This window comes from Artibeus jamaicensis, unplaced genomic scaffold, assembly GCF_021234435.1.
Source record: "Artibeus jamaicensis isolate MK-2021 breed Jamaican fruit bat unplaced genomic scaffold, CSHL_Jam_final contig_1157, whole genome shotgun sequence".
In the NCBI taxonomy this organism is placed as follows: domain Eukaryota; kingdom Metazoa; phylum Chordata; class Mammalia; order Chiroptera; family Phyllostomidae; genus Artibeus; species Artibeus jamaicensis.
The window spans coordinates 2,882,751-2,902,074 of record NW_026521226.1 but is presented as its reverse complement, the minus strand read 5'-3'; the positions used below and the strand labels follow the sequence as shown (position 1 = coordinate 2,902,074).

The 19,324-nt window shown below is 38.0% G+C and overlaps 1 protein-coding gene across 2 annotated transcripts in view; it reads right to left on the bottom strand.

The window, feature by feature from the left end:
- Positions 1-19,324, bottom strand: part of SUCLG2 (succinate-CoA ligase GDP-forming subunit beta) — a 270,818-nt gene that overhangs the window by 124,779 nt on the left and 126,715 nt on the right. For both annotated transcript variants that reach the window (XM_053666541.1, XM_037145254.2), the window contains exons 3-6: positions 19,029-19,128; positions 18,119-18,209; positions 12,753-12,905; positions 10,751-10,840 (exon numbers count right to left, since the gene is read on the bottom strand). In XM_053666541.1, the coding sequence (XP_053522516.1) occupies positions 10,751-10,840; positions 12,753-12,905; positions 18,119-18,209; positions 19,029-19,128 (434 nt within the window). The remainder of the gene's footprint in view (positions 1-10,750; positions 10,841-12,752; positions 12,906-18,118; positions 18,210-19,028; positions 19,129-19,324) is intronic.

Below are 19,324 nucleotides of genomic sequence, written 5' to 3'. Positions count from 1 at the left end.
CCAGTGTCCAGTTAACACCACGAAATCCCCTTGTTCCCCAAGCATGCAGGTAACAACCAATAACTACCTGTTGCTGTTTAGCTCTACACTGCCTGGCTGTCCATTCTGAAGCATCTGAGCTCTTACAACACCTATGTGACTATGTAACTGAATCCTCAGAATAAAATCCCACTGGGGCAAATACTGAGAGTGGTTTCTTTGTTCCACTATTGACTGAAGAGATGGAGCTGGAACTCATTATTTACTTTATGTATATTTACAAATTTCCTTACATCCTAATTTGAAACCCAGAGGACATAAATATACAAACATACATAAAGAGTAAAGCTGAATATTTCTTAATTGGGGGGGAGATAATACACGCACGACACAAAATTCCCAAGGCACATCAAAGCCTCCCTCTGAGCCTTCCTAGATTCCCTGGCCACGCAGCTCCCACTCAACTCCTATGGCAGCCACCTTACCACTCGGTGCTACCTTGAGAGATACTCTATGCATATGCAAGAATGTGTATTTTTCACTCATTTTTTATAAAGAACAAATTTGATTCTATACCTTCTTTCTTTTCTTAGTAGATTTTAAAAAGCCTTCATCAGCCACACAAATAGAGGGATCTTATTCTTTTAAGTGGCTGCATAATATCTGATTGTATTGGATGTATCACAACTCATTTAACCTGGCTCCTTAATAATGGCCATGTGGTTTCCAATTGTCTGACATTCCTTCAAATGCCACCTGCCCTATCTCTGCATGCACACCATACATGGGATTAAATACCTGCAGAATAACTTCCCAGCAGTGGAACAAAGAGGGGTGTGGGCATTTTAATAATAAAAGGTTATCAGCAATTGTATTTAGTAAAAGCTGCCACTAAATCCCCTTCTACAAATGGGGTATGTGGAGATTGCCATTCTAATCATAACCATCGGCCATCTGGATCCTGGCTGGCCTGCCAGGTGAAAATGCATTCCATTTTTAGTTTTAATTTATATTACTCATATTAGGAAATGAATTTGAGAATTATTCTCTATGCTTAAAAGACATTTATATTTCCTCTTCTGTGAATTCTCTCAATTTTCCTTTTGAGATGTTATCTTTATCTCATTAATTAATGAGGTATTGTTACATGAAAGAAATTAGCTCATTATCTTATATCAATAGCACATACTTTTCTTTTACCTTAGCTCATGATGTTGTTACTTCTGCCACATGAAAATTTAAGAATAATAAAGCCACTGTTTTCATTTATTTTATTTTTTAATATATTTCACTGATTATGGTATAATAGTTGTTCTATTTTTCTCTCCTTTATTCCCTTCTGCTTTGTACCCACCTCCCACCATCATTTCCCCACCTTAGTTCACGTCCACAGGTCATACATATAAGTTCTTTGGCTTCTCCATTTCCCATCCTATTCTTAAATCTCCCCCTGTCTGTTTTCTACCTAATATTTATGCTTCTTATTCCCTGTACCTTTTCCTCCCTCTTCCCCCTCCCCACTGGTAACCCTCCATATGATCTCCATTTCTGTTAATCTGTTCCTCTTCTAGTTTGCTTAGTTCATTTTTTTGTTTTTTATGGTTCCATTGTTAATAGCTGTGAGTCTGTTGTTATTTTACTGTTTGTATTTTTGATCTTCATCTTTTTCTTAGGTAAGTCCCCTAAACATTTCATATAAATAAGGGCTGGGTGATGATCAACTCCTTGAACTTGACCTTATCTGGGAAGCATTTTATCTGCCCTTCCAATCAAAATGGTAGGGTTTCTGAACAGAGTAATCATGGATTAGGTCCTTGTATTTCATGACTTGAAATACTTCTTTCCAGCCCCTTCTTGCCTGAAAGGTTTCTTTTGAGAAATCAGCTGATAGTCTTATCAGAACTCCTTTGCCAGTAACTGTCTCCTTTTCTCTTGCTGCTTTTAAGATTATCTCCTTATCTTTAATCTTGGGTAATGTAATTATGATGTGCCTTGGTATGTGCTTCCTTGGGTCTAACTTGTTTGGGACTCTCTGAGCTTCCTGAACTTCCTAGAAATCTATTTCCTTTGCCAGATTGGGGAAGTTTTCCTTCATTATGTTTTCAAATAACTTTTCAACGTTCTTGTTTTTTTCTTCTCCTTCTGGAACCTCCATGATTTGGATGTTGGAACATTTAAAGTTTTCCTAGAGGTTCCTAAGCCTCTGGTCATTTTTTTTTTGAATTCTTGTTCCTTCATTCTGTTCTGGTTGAATGTTTATTTCTTTTTTCTGGTCCAAACTGCTGATTTGAGTCCCAGTTTCCTTCCCTTCACTGTTGGTTCCATGTACATTTTCCTTTATTTCACTTTTCATAGAACTTCACTTTTTCCTCTATTTTGTGGACATACTCAATCATTTCTGCGAGCATCCTGATTACCAGTGTTTTGAACTCTGCATCTGGTAGGTTGACTATCTTCTCATCCCTTAGTTATATTTTTTCTGGAGCTTTGATCTGTTCTTTCATTTGGGCCATGTTTTTTCCTTTGGGCATGACTGTTACTTAGTAAGGGGTGAAGCCTTAGATATTCACCAGGGTGGGGCAACCCAGGTCTCTGGGTGACACTATTGTGGGGGAGGGGTCCAGGAGGGAACAATGCCACTTGCTCAGCTCTCTGCCACCTTTCAGTTACTTCCTCCACTACCCATAAGCAAATTGGGCCCTTCTGGTGCTGATTCCTGGGGTGGGTGGGTTTGTTTATGGACCCTGTGGATCTCTCCAAGAAACTCTACTGTGAGGCTGGGAGTTTCTCCTTCTGCCTCAACCCCCACAGATTTTTCATTCAGAGGTTTTGAGGCTTTATTTCCCCATGCTGGAACCCTGGGTTGTGTGGTCTATCTCACTTCCCAGTTTTCCCTTCTGGTTTACCCACATGTGAATGTGGGACTGCCTGGTCCTCTAGCCATTGCCTTGCCAGGAGTCTTCCTTGACCCCTGCTGTCTATCTCTGCACCTCTTACCAGTCTGGGTGAATGTTTCTTCCTTAACTCCTTGGCTGTCAGACTAGCATGCCATTTCATTTTCTGGAAATACTGGTTATTATTTCTTTAATTTTTCTGTTGTCCTTTTGGCTTTGCAAGAAGGCAAAGTATATTTATCTATGCCTCTATCTTAGTCAGAAGTCTGTCACTCTTTTATAGCTTCTGAGTTTGTGTCAGACTTTAAAAAGGCTGATACCACTTTGAGTGTCAAAACATCCTTCTATTATTTTTTCAAATACTCTTTAAAATTTCCTTTATTTGATGTTTACTTTTTAAAATTCCAAACATTTTATTTGAGCTACAGTGCAAACCTGATAAGTAGCACGCTATCGAAGGTGTTTTGACTTGTAAGGGTTTTCTAAGTCAAAAATATGCTTGCAATGTGAGCTTCCTGAGAGATGCACACTGTCCTAGACACTACAGCACCCACTATCCCCATATATATAGGGACAACACTCAATAAATACTGCTTGAAGGATTAAGAATAAGGAGAAACTACACAAGAGAACATCTGGGTGCATAAATATATAAAATCTTATCCCAGCAATTTCAAAACATTTTCTAAATACACATAAAATTTATTATCTCAATCATTTTTAAATGTATGGTTCAGCAATGTCAAATATATTTACATTTTGTGCAACCAAGCTCCAGAGCTTTTCATCCATCAAAATCAAAGCTCTGTATCCATTAAATGACTTCCCATCCCCCCTTCCCTAGTACCTGACAAGCACCAATCTATCTTCTGTCATGAATTTGACTATTCAGATACCCCATGTAAACGGAATCATACCTCTTTATCTTTTTTTGGCTGGCTAATTTCACTTAGTGCAATGTCCTCAAGGCTCAGCCGTACTCAGCACATGTTAGAATTTCCCTCCTTTTTAAGACTGAACAACCTTCCATTTTATGTCTATACCACACTTTGTTTATCCATTAATTTGTCCATGGATACCTGGTTCACTTCAAAACATCTTAAGCCTGTATCAGCCTAACTTACAAGGAAGTCTGAATTTTCTGCACATTAATGCAGTTGTAATTATATATTAAACAGCATTTGTGGGGGCAGGGGGCCTTTGCTGTTGTAATTGTTTATTCTTGTACAAATACAAGATATAAACACGTTTTGAGCAGGGCTGAAGCATGATGAAATCTTGTTGTAAAATCTGCAAGGGAAAGCCAGCCTGGCTTGGAGAGAAAACATGTCTTATTCCACAAATGATGCACTAAGAGACTATGAGGGCTGGACATAAGATGTGTCAGTCTGACCAGGTGTAAAATAGAAAATGGCAAAGCCAGTGGCAAGTGGAGGTCAGCCCTACTGTTTTTTAAATGTGTTCAAATTTAAAAAATAAACTGAACATTAATCAAAGAAATCATTCTGCTAGGTAACTTACAATCAGCCAGTTAGCTACTGCCACCTGGGTTATAACCACACTATGCAAAAATGTGTTTTCTTTCATTTTGACACCAATTAATGTTATTTTAAGGTTGTTGTTTGTGAACTTAAAGTTAAGGTTGTAACAAACAAAGAGTCAAGATGCCTAAAATAAAATATCTTTGAGGTCATATGCCTGAAACCATGAGAACTTATATCAAGTGTCTTTGAAAATGTTTTAACAAGTTAAAAATTTTTTAAATAGTTTTCTTGCATTCCAGACACTAATATCATCAACATTCACATATGGTTCTTAAAGCTGGCCAGAGGTATAAACCATACCTAAGTGTTAGTACGTTGGTTTTAACTTGGACCATTCAATGATTTTCTCAGCTTCAATCTCAGAGGCACATGTTGACAACTCCTGGTGCCAATGTTTTCAGAAATTAATAGTATAGATGGTAACTACGACACATTTGAGAAACTTGTGAGTTTTTCATCATACTCAGCTATCCCATGGACTTAGTCTTTTTCAACAAATTCTTGCTGAAGTAAATTTTTGTTAGAAACACAAGTGGCAGTTTTTGTGCCATGCGATATTTATTTTATTAAAACTTACATCACATTTTAGAGACAATGGGCATGAGTCACAGGAAAAATATAATTAAATTTACAAGATAATCATTTTATATCTTGTTCATCCATGAGTGAGGTACCTCCTCCAAATGCCTAAACCACATTATATATGAAAACTAAGTAACTTTCAAAGTCATATTGAATTGATGGGACTTCTAAGATACCATTTTTTAAAAATTTTATTTAGTTATTTTTCAAGTACAGCTTTTTGTCTATTTTTCCCATCCCAGCCTCCCCCACCCCTTGCTCCCCACCTCCCTCCCATTTCCACCCCCCTTAGTTCTCATCCCTGTGTCCTTCCTATTTGTTTCTCCAAATCCCTCCCCCTTTTTTCCCCTTAACTTCCCTTCCTTCTCCTCTCTGGTCACTACCCCCTGGTTCTCTATTTCAGTGTCTTTGTTTTTTTTTTTTTTTTTCTGCTTGCTTGTTTGTTTTGTTGTTTAGCTTCCTATTAAAGGTGAGATCATATGGTATTTGTCTTTCAGCACCTGGCCTATTTCACTCAGCATAATGCTTTCCAGTTCCATCCATGTTGTTGCAAAAGGTAGTAGCTCCTTCTTTCTCTCTGCAGCATAGAATTCCATTGTGTATATGTACCACAATCTTTTGATCCATTCATTTACTGATGGGCACCTAGGTTGCTTCCAACTCTTGGCTATTGTAAATTGTGCTGCTATGAACATTGTGGTGCATAGGTTCTTTGATACTGATGTTTTAGGATTCTTAGGATATAATTAATATTCGACAAAGGGGGCAGTGACATAAAATGGAGTAAAGATAGCCTCTTCAACAAATGGTGTTGGGAGAACTGGACAGCTACGTGCAAAAAAATGAAACTTGAGCACAGACTTACACCATACACCAAAATAAATTCAAGGTGGATAAAAGACTTAAATGTAAGTCGTGACACCATTAAAGTCCTAGAGGAGAACATTGGCAAAAAAATCTCAGATATTTCATGCAGCAACTTCTTTACTGATATGTCCCCTAGAGCAAGGAATGTAAAGGAAAGAATAAACAAATGGTATCTCATCAAAATAAAAAGCTTCTGCGTGGCTAAAGAAAACAGTATTAAATTAGCAAGACAACCAACTGTATGAGAAAACATATTTGCCAATGATACCTCAGACAAAGGTTTAATCTCCAAAATATACAAAGAACTTACACAACTCCACTCTAAGAAGACACCCAACTCAATTAAAAAAATGGGAAAAGGACTTGAACAAACACTTCTCCAAGGAGGACATACAGAACATTCAGAGACACATGAAGAGATGCTCAATATCGTTAGCTATCAGAGAGATGCAAATTAAAACTACAATGAGATACCACTTTACACCAGTCAGGATGGCTATCATAAACAAAGCAACAAACAACAAATGTTGGAGAGGTTGCGGGGAAAAGGGGTCCTTAGTTCACTGTTGGTGGGATTGCAGACTGGTACAACCATTATGGAAAACAGTATGGCATTTTCTCAGAAAAATAAAAATCGACCTGCCTAAGATACCATTTCTTTACCAAAGGATCAGCAATTGATAATCTCAATCATCATTTAAAATGCTTTTCCTTCTAAGGTGCCTCCTCCACTGGCTTTCTGGAATATTCACCAAACGCTGTAGCTTGAAGAAGCATCTTAAAGCAGAGGTCCCCAAATATGCAATTTCTTGGAGCTCCTATGCCATACATTCCACTTTCTAGTCTACAAATATAACTGGTGTCCATAGATGAATATATCCTAACATATCTACTTCTGAGATCATACCCTCTCCCCTTTGCATTCCCCCTCTCTGCAAGGATGCTGCCAGTAGGCTGACAACTGCCCACAGAGTCCCTGACCATGGTTACTCATCACTGAGTGACAGGGCGCAGCAGGGTAAGCAGCACCCACCCAGTACTCCCTCTAACTTGGTTGAGCAAGTGAAGATGTAAAGCCTTTCACGTAGTCAGCAATGAAAGAAAATATATGAATTTAAACATGCAATTAAATATCTATAATGACAATTAGCTATTAATGACCCCAAGAACTTGTATGTTCATCTTCCTTCCACAGGAAACTCACTTAAAACCTATCATGTCTGAGGCACTAGGAAAACACAATTCAGACATTTAACAGCTATAAATAACTCTTAATATTCTCCTATGATATTAGGGGTATGTGTCTTACAATGTGCTATTATTATTGCCTTCTCTAGAACTCTGTTATTTCATCTCCTACACTTTCAAACTGTGTGATTGGCATATTTGGTCCAATCCAGATTTATTCTCCTGAGGAATCTCTTTAAAGTGAACATCCTAATGTGTTATTTCACTTATTTCATGCACTTGACAGCTGTTTCTTGGGCACTTAATATATCTGCAAAGCATGTTCCTGACAAGAAAACACTGAGGAAGATTGCAAAAGTTTGTGCCATGGTGTACAATAGCATCCAGAAAAGGTGACTGCAGATGACTGAGAGCATGACAGATGTTCAAAGGGACATGGAGTACAGAGTGACTGAGTACATGTGGAGCTTACTGTAGGACTGAGCAACCACAGCACAGAGACTATGTGAGAGAGTGGCACCCAGTGACACCAATCTTGCACAAGGAGCCTCTTAATAAATAAGTAACATAGTTATGGCCTCATATTCAAGTGAAAATATCAAGCACTGTAGCCCTGACCCAGGAGTTGTCTGGCACCTGCCTTTCAACAGGTCTCTACCCTGGTACCTCTTTGCCAGTTTCAGAAATGGCAATTAGTTCCTCTAATTGTTCACTGAATGTTGACTGTATCTTCTACTGAGGTTTAGTCCTGGATCATCCTTTCCCTTTGATCTCCTGAAACTCTTCTTTCTGAGGAAACCTTTCTTCCCATCTTCAAGTGCTCTTTTAAGTTTTAAAAAGAAATTTATTGAATTTATTAGTGTGGTATTGGTTAAGAAAATTATATAAGTTTCAGGAGTGCAATTCTATAATACATTATCTGTTTATGGTATTGTATGTTCACCATCCAAAGTCAAGTCTCCTTCCATCACCATTTATCACTGCCTTTTCTGTTGCCCATATCTATGAGTTGTTTTTTTTTATTTTGTTTTGCTTAATCCCTTTACCACTGTCTTGTAGGCCCCCAACCCACTCCCATCTGAAAGCTGTCAGTCTGTTCTCTGTACCTATGAGTCTGTTTTTATTTTTTTTAAGATTTTATTTATTTATCTTTAGAGGGGAAGGGGAGGAGAGAAGAAGAGAAATATCATTGCCTCTCATCTGTCCCCTGACGGGAACTGGCCTGCAACCCAGGCATGTGCCCTGACTGGGAATCAAATCTCAATCCTTTGATTCGCAGGCCTGCACTCAATCCACTGAGCTACACCAGCCAGAGCTTGTTTCTATTTTTTTCTGTTGTTGTTCATAAGATTCCACATATGAGTGAAATCAGATGGTATTTGTCTTTTTCTGACTGGCTTATTTCACTTTGCATAATATTCTCCAGCTCCATCTCACATTGTTGCAAAAAGTAAGATTTCATTCCTTTTTGAAGCAAATGTACCACAACTTTTTTATCCACTCATCTGTTAATGGGCACCTGGGCTGCTTCCAAACCTTAGCTATTATAAACAATGCTGCAATGGACATAGGGGTGGATATATTCTTTCAAATGACTGTTTCAGGGTTTTTTGGATATATTCCAGCAGTGGAAGTGCTGGGTCATAAGGCAGTTCAATTTTTCATTTTTTGAGGAAATTCCATAGTGCTTTCCACAGTGACTACACCAGTCTGCATTCTTACCCACAGTGCAAGAGGATTCCCTTTTTCCACATACTCGCCAGGTAACAAGTGTTTGTTGATTTATGGATGACAGCCATTCTGACAGGTATGAGGTGAAATCTCATTGTGGTTTTAATTTTCATTTCTCTGATGATTAGTGATGTTGACTATCTTTTTGTGTCTATTGGCCATCTGTCTGAATAGAGAAGTGTCTATTTGGGTCCTTTGCTCATTTTTTTCTTGGTTGACTTCTATAAGGACTTCTATAAGTTCTACATGAACTTTGAATATTAACCCCTTATCACATACGTCATTGGTGAATATGTTGTCCCATTCTGAGGTCTGTCTTTTCATTTTTTTTTATTTCCTCTGATGTGCAGACTTTTTAGTTTAATGTAGTCCTATTTGTTTATTTTTTCTTTTGTTTCCCTTGCCTGAGGAGATATATCAGAAAAAATATTGCTACAAGAAATGTCTGAGATTTTACTGCCTATGTTTTCTCTTAGAATTTTTTATGGTTTTGAGTCTAACAGTCTTTAATCCATTTTCAGGGTTTTTTTTTTTTTGTGTGTGTGTGTATGGTGTAAAAAGGTGGTCTGGTTTCATTTTTTGCACCTATCTGATCAATTTTTCCAACACCATTTATTAAAGAGACTATCATTACCCCATTTTATGTTCTTGCCTCCTCTGTCAAATATTAGTTGACCATAAAGGCATGGGTTTATTTCTAGGTTCTCTATCTATTCCATTGATCTATGTCTGTTTTTATGCCAGTACCATGCTGTTTGGGTTACTATGGACTTCTAGGATAGTTTGACATCAGGTAGTGTGATTCCCACAACCTTCTTCTTTCTCAAGATTGCTGTGGTTTTTCAGTCTTTGTGGTTCCATATAAACTTCTGGAACACATGCATACTTAAAGTCTTATTCTGCTTCGCTCTACTATGATTTGTTTTACTGTTACTCTTAAACTTATAGAAAATAGAATCAATCAAAAGAAAAAGCATGGACCATAAGTAAAAAGTACAGTATCTACTGTTTTATTGGAGGAATACTATTCACCTAAATGAAAGAAAATGCTCTGTAACAATCCCGGAGACCTAGGGTTAAAAACACACATATAAGGTACACACACTTACATAGAGGATTCATTAAGTTCTTCTGATTTAGCTGTGGAACAAGGAAGCTGACTATGCAGGCATGCAGTCAGGCTCCATGGCTGGACGAAGGGCAAGTGCTAGACTGTGGTGCCCAAAACAGACTCTCCCTTAGCAATTTTGAGGTCAATTTTTCTGTCTTTGAAGTCAAGGGATATAATTACCAAATTGGCATGTTTTAAGTTGTTTTCAGTAAAAGATCACCTTCATGCCATTAACACTCATCTTAAATGGCCATTAGCTATGAAAGAATAACAGTATGTAATGTGCCCTATTAAAACAATAATAACTGACCTCTCTGAAGTACTGAATTAGCATTTTCATACATTAGTGTACTCAGTCCTCACAGCAACCCTGTCAGTTAGGATTTCATCATCCACATTTGAGAGATGATGAAATTGACATTCAGATGGGCTGAGTCACACATGTGCTGGGTTGCAGTACAGGCTTCAAACTCAGGTCAGCTTAACTCAACAGCCCGTGCTTCTAATGCCACCACTACACCACCTTTTATAATTCATGGGCTGAAGCTGCAAGCTGTGAAAATAGAGAAACTAACACACATAGCAAAGTATGTGTCTGCAGGAGACACACACACATACCCCTCACACACACATCAAGATATACACCCCACACACATACACATGCACATCAATAAATACCCTCTTTTGGAACACCAGAGAAATATTTTCATCATCATAAACAACTGTAGGAAAAGAATTATACAACAGTAAATTATCTTGTCTCCGGGTAATTGCAAACATTAGAGACAATTAAGCAAGTTCTCAAATGTTTTCTGAAACAAGTGAGGCACACTGGCCTCCAACCGTGCAGGTACCTGGTTTTTTAAAGGTCCAAGGAAGCCTAGATTTTCTGCCATCCGCTGAGCTTGGCTGTCCTTTACCCCATCGATAATGTCAATTTTCTCCTGGTAATAAACAAAATTCAGGTAGTTGAGTGAAAAGACTTACAATTTCAAAAGAAAATGCTTTCTATTTATTTGCAAATGAGTGATCAAAGTGTGGCACCTCTCCAGAGGTCTGAGTGGGGCTAGCAAAGCTGCCTGTAGGGGGCAGGCTTTAATTAGCAGACCATCTATAAAATAGCCTTTCCAAAAAGTAATTCTTCAGGGTGGCATGCTGACAAGATAATCGGATGCCAGTTTTCACTTTTAATTACTACACAGATGGCACTGATGAATATTTAGTCAGTTAATTTTTGTGACATCTTTTGGAAGGCTTCCAAAGTAAGGTTTTCTGGCCTAATATTGCTGTTAAGTTTAGAGCTTGTCACATAGATTAAATATTAGCTTATGATTTAAACACTCTAACAATGATGATAGTTATGAATACTTTAGCTCTACAAAGTACCATTCTCTCCTAGATACTGAGCACTGTTCACATATGTACATTCTTTTATGTATTTTCAAATGGAATGGTTTGTTTTAAATCACATTGATTTTGAAAATGGCTAGGCTTTACATGTATCACTCACTTTCTGAAAGTTTGCTTTGCCACTTTGTTTTTACCTCTTTTCATTAATGGAAAAAAATTTGAAAGGGATTTTCGCTTTTACAAAAAATAGCAAAAAGCAAAAAGAGTTTACCATTTGTTTTGTAGCAACCCTTACAGAGGCAGCACAGCCTGAGCAGAGAAAGGGGCCCCAAAAAGCTCCATCCCCAGAAACTACATTCATCAGCTCAGCATCCAGCTTCCCTAACTGTGAAGTGAGTCTGAGCTTCTGGGCTTCCTCTCAGTTTACTTTGTGTATCCATCAGCAAGATGTGTCCTAAGCTAAATGCTTTTTCTCTGTACACCATTTCAGCTTACAAAAGATTTCATACGAAAACTCTACTTCTGAATAGTGGGGGAACCTGTATTAGTAAGCTGGCCTATAAAGTCTAAAGTTAACTTCCAAGGTAGTTAAGTTAAATATGTAACACTGGTAAAAATAATTCTAAAACCAATCACCAAAGTTATCAGTGCTTTACACAAAGAGATTCAAGAAATAAATTTCCCATTTTTTGAAGGAAAACAAAATAGTGAATATTTCTACTACAAATTTGTAATGTGATTTTTTTGATATTAAGGACCTAAAATTAAAAACTGGAATTATAGTTCAGAAGGCCTCAGGTTTGTTGTTTTTTTGCTATTGATGAGGTAAGTTGAGAAGCACCTGATATACATCAATCACCTCACTCAATCCTCACAATTCTATGGGGTGGCAATACCCCATTTTCATTTTACTGATTCAAAAGGAAAGTTTAGAGACATTGAGAAACTTACTGGCTAGTTAGGATTTGACCTCATATATTTTTGGTTGGAAACTAATCTTAATGTCAATAAAATGAAAAAGATTTAAAGGATTGAAAGAAACAAAGAATCTGGACCTCAGAAGGTTTCTATCTTATATCAGTATTATTGAAAGACATCAAGATAATCTCTAGTTCACATCTGGTCTCCTTGGAGATTTTCTAGATCATACAAACTATTAAATGAGTAATGTTAACCAAGATGAAATGGAAATATCACAGTCTGTATCCACTGATTAATTTTTGGAGCAGGTTGGATGGAAAGGGATAAGGGAGGAAGAAGAAAAGGCAGGAAAGAAGAAAAACGGGAGGGTAGAGAAAAGCAGAGAAAAAAAAGACCTTGAATAGTGAATATCACCGTTGTACCCAACTTTCGACTGGATGACCAGTAAGAAAAAGGATGCAACATCTCACGCCTTAAATGCCAGAAGGAGATAAATCACTACATGCCTCAGACTTCACATTAAAGGTTTAACAGTTTCTGCTTCAATCACTAATGAACACAGAATTGCCAGAAATCTAAACATACCTTAAAAATAAGTTCTGGATTTGAAGTCGCCACCTCTTCAATGTCCATACCCCCCTGGGGGCTGCCCACCAGGACAGGGCCATTGCAGGATCGGTCCATCAGAATTGCAAAATAGGTTTCCCTGGAAATGTCCAAGGCTTCAGCAACCATCACCTACCACATTAGCAGGAAAGTCCAATGAATTCAGCATCAAAGTGATTTCCACTTGGAAATCTACAAAAACTTGCTACACAAATCAAACAGCTTCACTTTCAGGCTCTTTGAACCCAGTGAATTAGCTTCCAGAGATTTTTGTGATCTCTGTTCTCAGGGTACACCGTGCCCATTTTCACTCCTTAATTGATTCTGTTAATGTGTTCAAGTGACAGGTACTGGTTGGCCTCAAGGAACCTTCCCACTTTAATCATCTTTTGCTTCTTTGAGAAACCCTGAAACTTAAGAAAAACTCCAGGGAAACAGCTGTTACTTTAATTTGACACATTAACAGTATATATATATTACCACACTGATTTTCCTCAAGTTGCTCTTGGTACAAAACCAAGTCTGGTTGCTAAAGAAAGATTCTTCTTACAGTATGTCTGATAGTTCAGATTTTTGTATACTTTTGTATACTCTTGGTTCACAGTATCTATATATCAATTTTTACTTTCTTTTAAGTGACTAATATAATATTTGCTTGTTCAAAATTAATGTCCATGGCACATGAAGCACATAAAAGCAGCTGCACATATACCTGCCCACACCCAGCAGTCAGCATGGTCATGCAACCATATGGAACCTTTGTGATCATCACCAACTTGCCCTTTGCTCTGGGAGGATGTGGGCACACACATGGACCTGGATTGGGCAGGAGGCAGGTGGGATGGAAGGACGTGCTCACTGACTCAGGCAAGAGTCTTTGGCTCTGCCCACCCCTAACAACCCTATGCAGTAACCAGAGCAGGAAAAAGCACTAATCTGCAAGCATTACAGCAGCGGGATGACCCTGCACACGCAGGCACACTATGTGTACTTGAATGTCTGTCTTTTTTTCTTGCTTTTAATATTAATACTACAGCTTAGACATCTTTCCAATGACCTCTCTCTTCCTTGTGACTATGAGGTACTTATATGTCAATATTTATTTAACAATATCCCTACTGACATTTAGATGGGCTTCAATTTTTCTAAAATGCTTCAGTGAATATTTTTGTATACATATCTTCGCTCATTTGTTTGAGTACCCCTATAAATAAGGTACCTAAAAATAAAATGTCAAGGTGTTAGAATCTTCATATTCAAAATTTTGATTAAGTACTCTCAAACAGCCCTGGAGAAAGAGGCTATACCAACTTTCACTCCCCCCAAATCATAAAAGATGTCTTGCATAATTTTTATTTTTTTAAATATTTTAATTATTTATTTTTAGACTGAGGAGTAGGGAGAGAGAGGGAGAAAAACATCCATGTGTGGTTGCCCTTTGTGCGCCCCCACACTGCGGACCTGGCCTGCAACCCATGCGTGTGCCCTGACTGGGAATGGAACCAGGGACCCACCCTTTGGTTTGCAGCCCATGCTTAATCCATTGAGCCACATCCATTGAGCCAGGGCTCTTAGATAATTTTTAAAGGAAAATAAGAACTATCATAAATAATTGGTACTAGAAGTGAAAATATAAAAGCACTTACATTTCTTTTCCTAAAAGTAGTTCAATGATAGGTTTCACAAAGACAGTTACAGATTGAGTAGCGTTAGATTCTAGCTAGCCAGATGCCACAAAAACTTTAAGTTTCAAGTCACTTGAAATGAGACAAATACAAGGTGGAGCAAAAGTAGGTTTACAGATGTTCATATGGAATATAACAATTAATAAGTAATAATATAAGAATTTAACATGTTTCTTGAAGGGGGCCAGTTTGTTTTAGTCTGGCAAATGTGACTCAGCTCTTATGGAAAACCTACAGAAGTGAGGTGGTGAGCAGGAGCCAGACCTTCAAACCGAGTTTTCCCACGGGAATCAGGCCTAGAAAATGCATACAGATTGTTATGGCTTGCTCTTGCTAAAACTCCACCACCCTTGTCTAAAACAACAAATGTGTATTGTCTATCTTCAAGGTAATTTCCAAAGCCTGTGTGAATTTTCCCAAGGACAGAGCTAATAAGCTCACCACCATTCCCCTCTGCATGTTATTTTCATTTTCTTGACTGTACCTAAAATGTAGACAATAATATCCTATGTAATAGGTAACAAATCTTTCTCTGATGTAAGACCCATGGAAAACAATAAAAGCCTGTCTAGGCAAGGGTCAAGGTGTTCTCCTCTTCAGGGAGTAGCCAAGGCATTCATAGGCACTCTCCCCTTGAGAGAGTAGCCCTGACATTTCCTTTTTCTCCACAGGACTGTTGGCACCTGTGCATTTATTCTCATTGTCAGCCACCATAGGCAGACTCTGCTGGCCGGAGTCTGCCCCAGTTTTTCCTACTCACTGTAAACCTACTTTTGTTCTACCCTATGATCTAAAAAGCTATAATGTAATGAATATAGAATTCCTTTTTAAACTTTTATGGAATTATCTCCAGTTAGATATAAAACACCTTACAAGGGCTTCATACTAATTCATTTGTCATAAATGGTAGCTCATGGTAAGAAATGGTATGTAAGAAATATTTCTTGGCACATGGTGTCATGATTATCTAGAACCATCCTGATTTTAAGTTCACTTTCTAATGCAGAGCTAGTCTAGTGAATGAGAAATTTAATGACTTTCAGTAGTTATTCTTAGAAGCAACACAACATTATAACTTTTTATGATAAGTGTCATTCAAGAGTCCCATTCTTATTCTTCTATAATATAGAAAGATGTGCTCTGGCTTCCATTAAATTTCTATTTGTAAAGAGCAGCTGTTGTCTCAAACAGCTCCTGCTTGGTAGAAATAATGTATCACTCTTGAAGAAAACATCCCCAGGAAAATGATGATTTTCAACACATAATTCAAGAAATCTTATATAACAACCAATTTTTTACATTATTGTGCCATCCTATGACCCAGGATGTCAGAGTACTTTAGGAATTGTTATGGAGAGAATCAAAATGAACTCCATGAACAGAGATATATTTCAGAAAAGCTTCATCTGTGACTGACACAAATAATATCATCAATGCAGCCTTTTTGTGGTGTCCTCTGGTGTAGAAAGCTTTTTAATGTACTTTGCCCTAATTTGACCACTGAACCTGTTTTTGCTAGATACTCAAAATGTGATCTGTGGATGAGCGTAACTGCACAAACTATATGTAACATGATCGTGATTAGGTAAGATGAAAAATATACTCTCAGTTTTTGAAGTTGTCTCATGGCTGAGCAGTACCCACCCCATCCCCAAATCACAGAGCACACAATGTGCAGCACCTCCCCTCCCCTATTACTATGTCGAGGAATACACCACTAACACAGTGGCACGGCTTTAGAAAAAAATAATCCGATGTGTACAGGTGTATATATGTGTTGAAATAACCCCTGAAACAAACTTAGAAATCTAAAGTTTCTATAATATGGGGACTTCTAATTGATGTCCAAGGTTCTGTAAGTAAAAAACTGCATGTTCCTTAAAGTTGTATAAAATATTGTTACAGAAACATTTTACACAGAAAAAAAGACCAAAATAATGTATCACAATTATTTCTGGGTGGTGAGAATACAAGGGAGTTGTATTTCTAATTTTTATATTTCCATACTACTGGAATTTTTACATAGGTTAATCACTTTTGCAATTAGAAAAAACAACTACTTAAAAATAAATCACTCTAGTAGTTTCCTGGTAATGACTCAATTTATAAGAATGCACTTATTGCCAGTATTTCAGTAGGTTCCTGAAATAATTTTATACTTATCTAATGTGACTCTTCTTTGTGTATTTTTATATGCTTTTAAAAAGTGTTGCAAACTGTAATTTAAAAACCCATGTGCACATAAAAAATAACAAATTATTTAAAGCAAAAATACTAATCAGGTCCTCTGTGGAGAAATTTTGAAGAAATTTCACAGATAAAGGCCTATAACCAGATTTAAAATGAAAATAAAGGTAGTGTGCTGGGCCAAACAAAATCGAACCAAAAACACTTTTGCTTTTAAGCAGTTCTTGCATCCACCTGAGAGGCAGTGGTAAAGGGAAATAACTAGCACTGGTTGTACATGTGCTTCCTTAACATCTACAAAGACTCCGTACCAGCATGAAGGAGACAATCATGGTGCTGAGATCCCCCTCTGGCTCAGTATTCCCTGGGGAACAGGAAAGACTCTTGTGGTACAATAACCACCAGCTGTGATTTTCTTTTTGGTTATGTCAAGAATTTTCCACACAACTCTTTCTGAAGAGTAAAATCAGAATGCACTGCCTCAGTACCCCCAAGCATGGCTCAGTGGTAGAAATCGCCATCTATTGTCAACAGAGCAGACAGTTGCCACCCCCAAATGTTGGGCCCAATTCACTGCTACTATGGGGCCATCTATCCATCTGTACCTCCATGGCTGGGGGTGTGACCTGTGTAATAGTGTAGGACCCAGATTCAAAAGGATCCCACTTCTGGTCTCTTGGTTTAATGTTCTGTTGAAATTTGAACAAAGGTCCTCATGTTTTTATTTTGCAATGGGTCCTGCAAACCAGGTAACCAGGTCTGGTGCCTCGATACACTGGTGGGACACAGAAAGAATCAAGAGACAATAAGATGAGAGTTAGGTTCTGGCCTCAGCTCTGCCACTCACAAGCTCATGGCTGGCGCAGGCTACTTTGCTGTAGGCTTTATTTTCTCTGTGTGTGTGTGTGTGCATGTGTGTGTGTGTGTGTGCGCGCGCACACCCGTGCATAGGCGTGTGACCTATACAAAGTTGTGTATAGGGCACACACATACGGATGCCTCAAGGGATCTCAATGATACAACATACTCTCAGAAGTAGCACTGGCTCAAAGTGATAGTAATCTCAAAGTAAGGAATAGGTCCACTTAGATAAATAGCCATGGCAGTAACTCTGATACCCAGTACTGTGGCTGGGGCTGTGGGACAACAGGGACTACCCCTCACTGAGTGTGACACTGTCATATCAAGCCCTTTTCAGCTTTAAACAGAATGTGTCTGTGTTCCAAAAGAGAAAGCTATTGCTTCAATCACTCCTACCCACCTATACTACATGCTGAGGATAATACATTATGTTACTATTACAGAAATTTTTCATTTCTCTTCAAGTCATACCACACACTAAACAGGTTACATGAGGTTTAAAAATGAAAATAAAATGGCGCATTGCCAAAGTGCATTCAATTCTGCCAAAACTAAAGCATGATTTTCTTTTTTAACACATACACAGAAAATGACCAGAAGCATTTATATTACCTTGTTAACTTTCACACCTTCTTTTGAAGTTTGTTTCGTTGCTAGATTATATCCAATCATCTGTTTAGCCAACTGTCCCACAACTTTAGGGCTAAAAGAGAGAGAGAAAAATAAAAGAAAATCAATGTCTATGTTGAAAATTATTTTAAAGCTGAGTCCATACTACAATTCTCCGGTCCACTCAGCACGGGGTACTCCTCCATACCCAGAATCCATGGGACTTTCTGTTCATCAATACAATAAATTAGTGAAAAGAAGGAAGGAAGGGAGGGAGGGAGGAAGAAGAAAAGATTTGTGCTTACCTCTCCTATTGTTCCCCCTCACCCTCAAATAAATTACAGTCATAGTAAAGAAATAATGCTGAAATGCACAACATGTTTAGAGTTGAACAACAAAGAGTTGCTAGAGAGCAATTTTGGAAAGTACTGGCCAATAGTGGGGGAAAGCGGTGAGGGCAAGAATCACAAATAATGAATGACAAGAGAGGAGAGTGTTAGTGCTGGGAGACATGGGAGCTAAAGCTGAATAGATAGGCTCAGATGAAGGGAGACTTGGACTGCATCAGACAGGAGAGACAGCTGACGCCACTGGCAGTGGGAGCCACTGCAGGTTCTTGAGTAAGAAAGTGACATTATGGAAGCAGTACTTAATTTGTAAATGGTATCATTTCCAACATTTGAAATAAAAACTGATCACCTAGGAGAGATGCAGTGTCAAGTTTCACCAACTAGTGAAGAAAAATCCTTTTATGGGAGAAGTGGAAAACTGGGGTATTGCCAGCATCGACACTAATTGTTTCCTCTCTTTGCTAGCTCCAGCGCTGACCCTCCATTTCCCAACCCCCTCTTTCAGTGTTCCTTTTCTGTAACTGCTTAGCCCACAGACAAGGAATTTAAACCTCAGGACTTACTCTTTTGATAAATGAACACCTCCTTTCAAACCACTGCTGAAGGTACCTTTTCCTCTTCCTCCAGCTAAGATCTGGGCTTTTAAAACAATTTCTTTTGCATCTGAAAGAGAAAATTCAAAGGGGGTAGTTGATTTTTAATTATTTTTAAAGCAACAAAGAAATATTTTATTTCCTTAAGCAATAAGGAAAATGGTAATATCATATAAGAGTGGTAAAAGCCCTCTCCAACCAACTTTGAAAATAAAGGCAATAAACAACTTCAAAAGCATCAATGTGACTAAATACAAAGCCTGTTT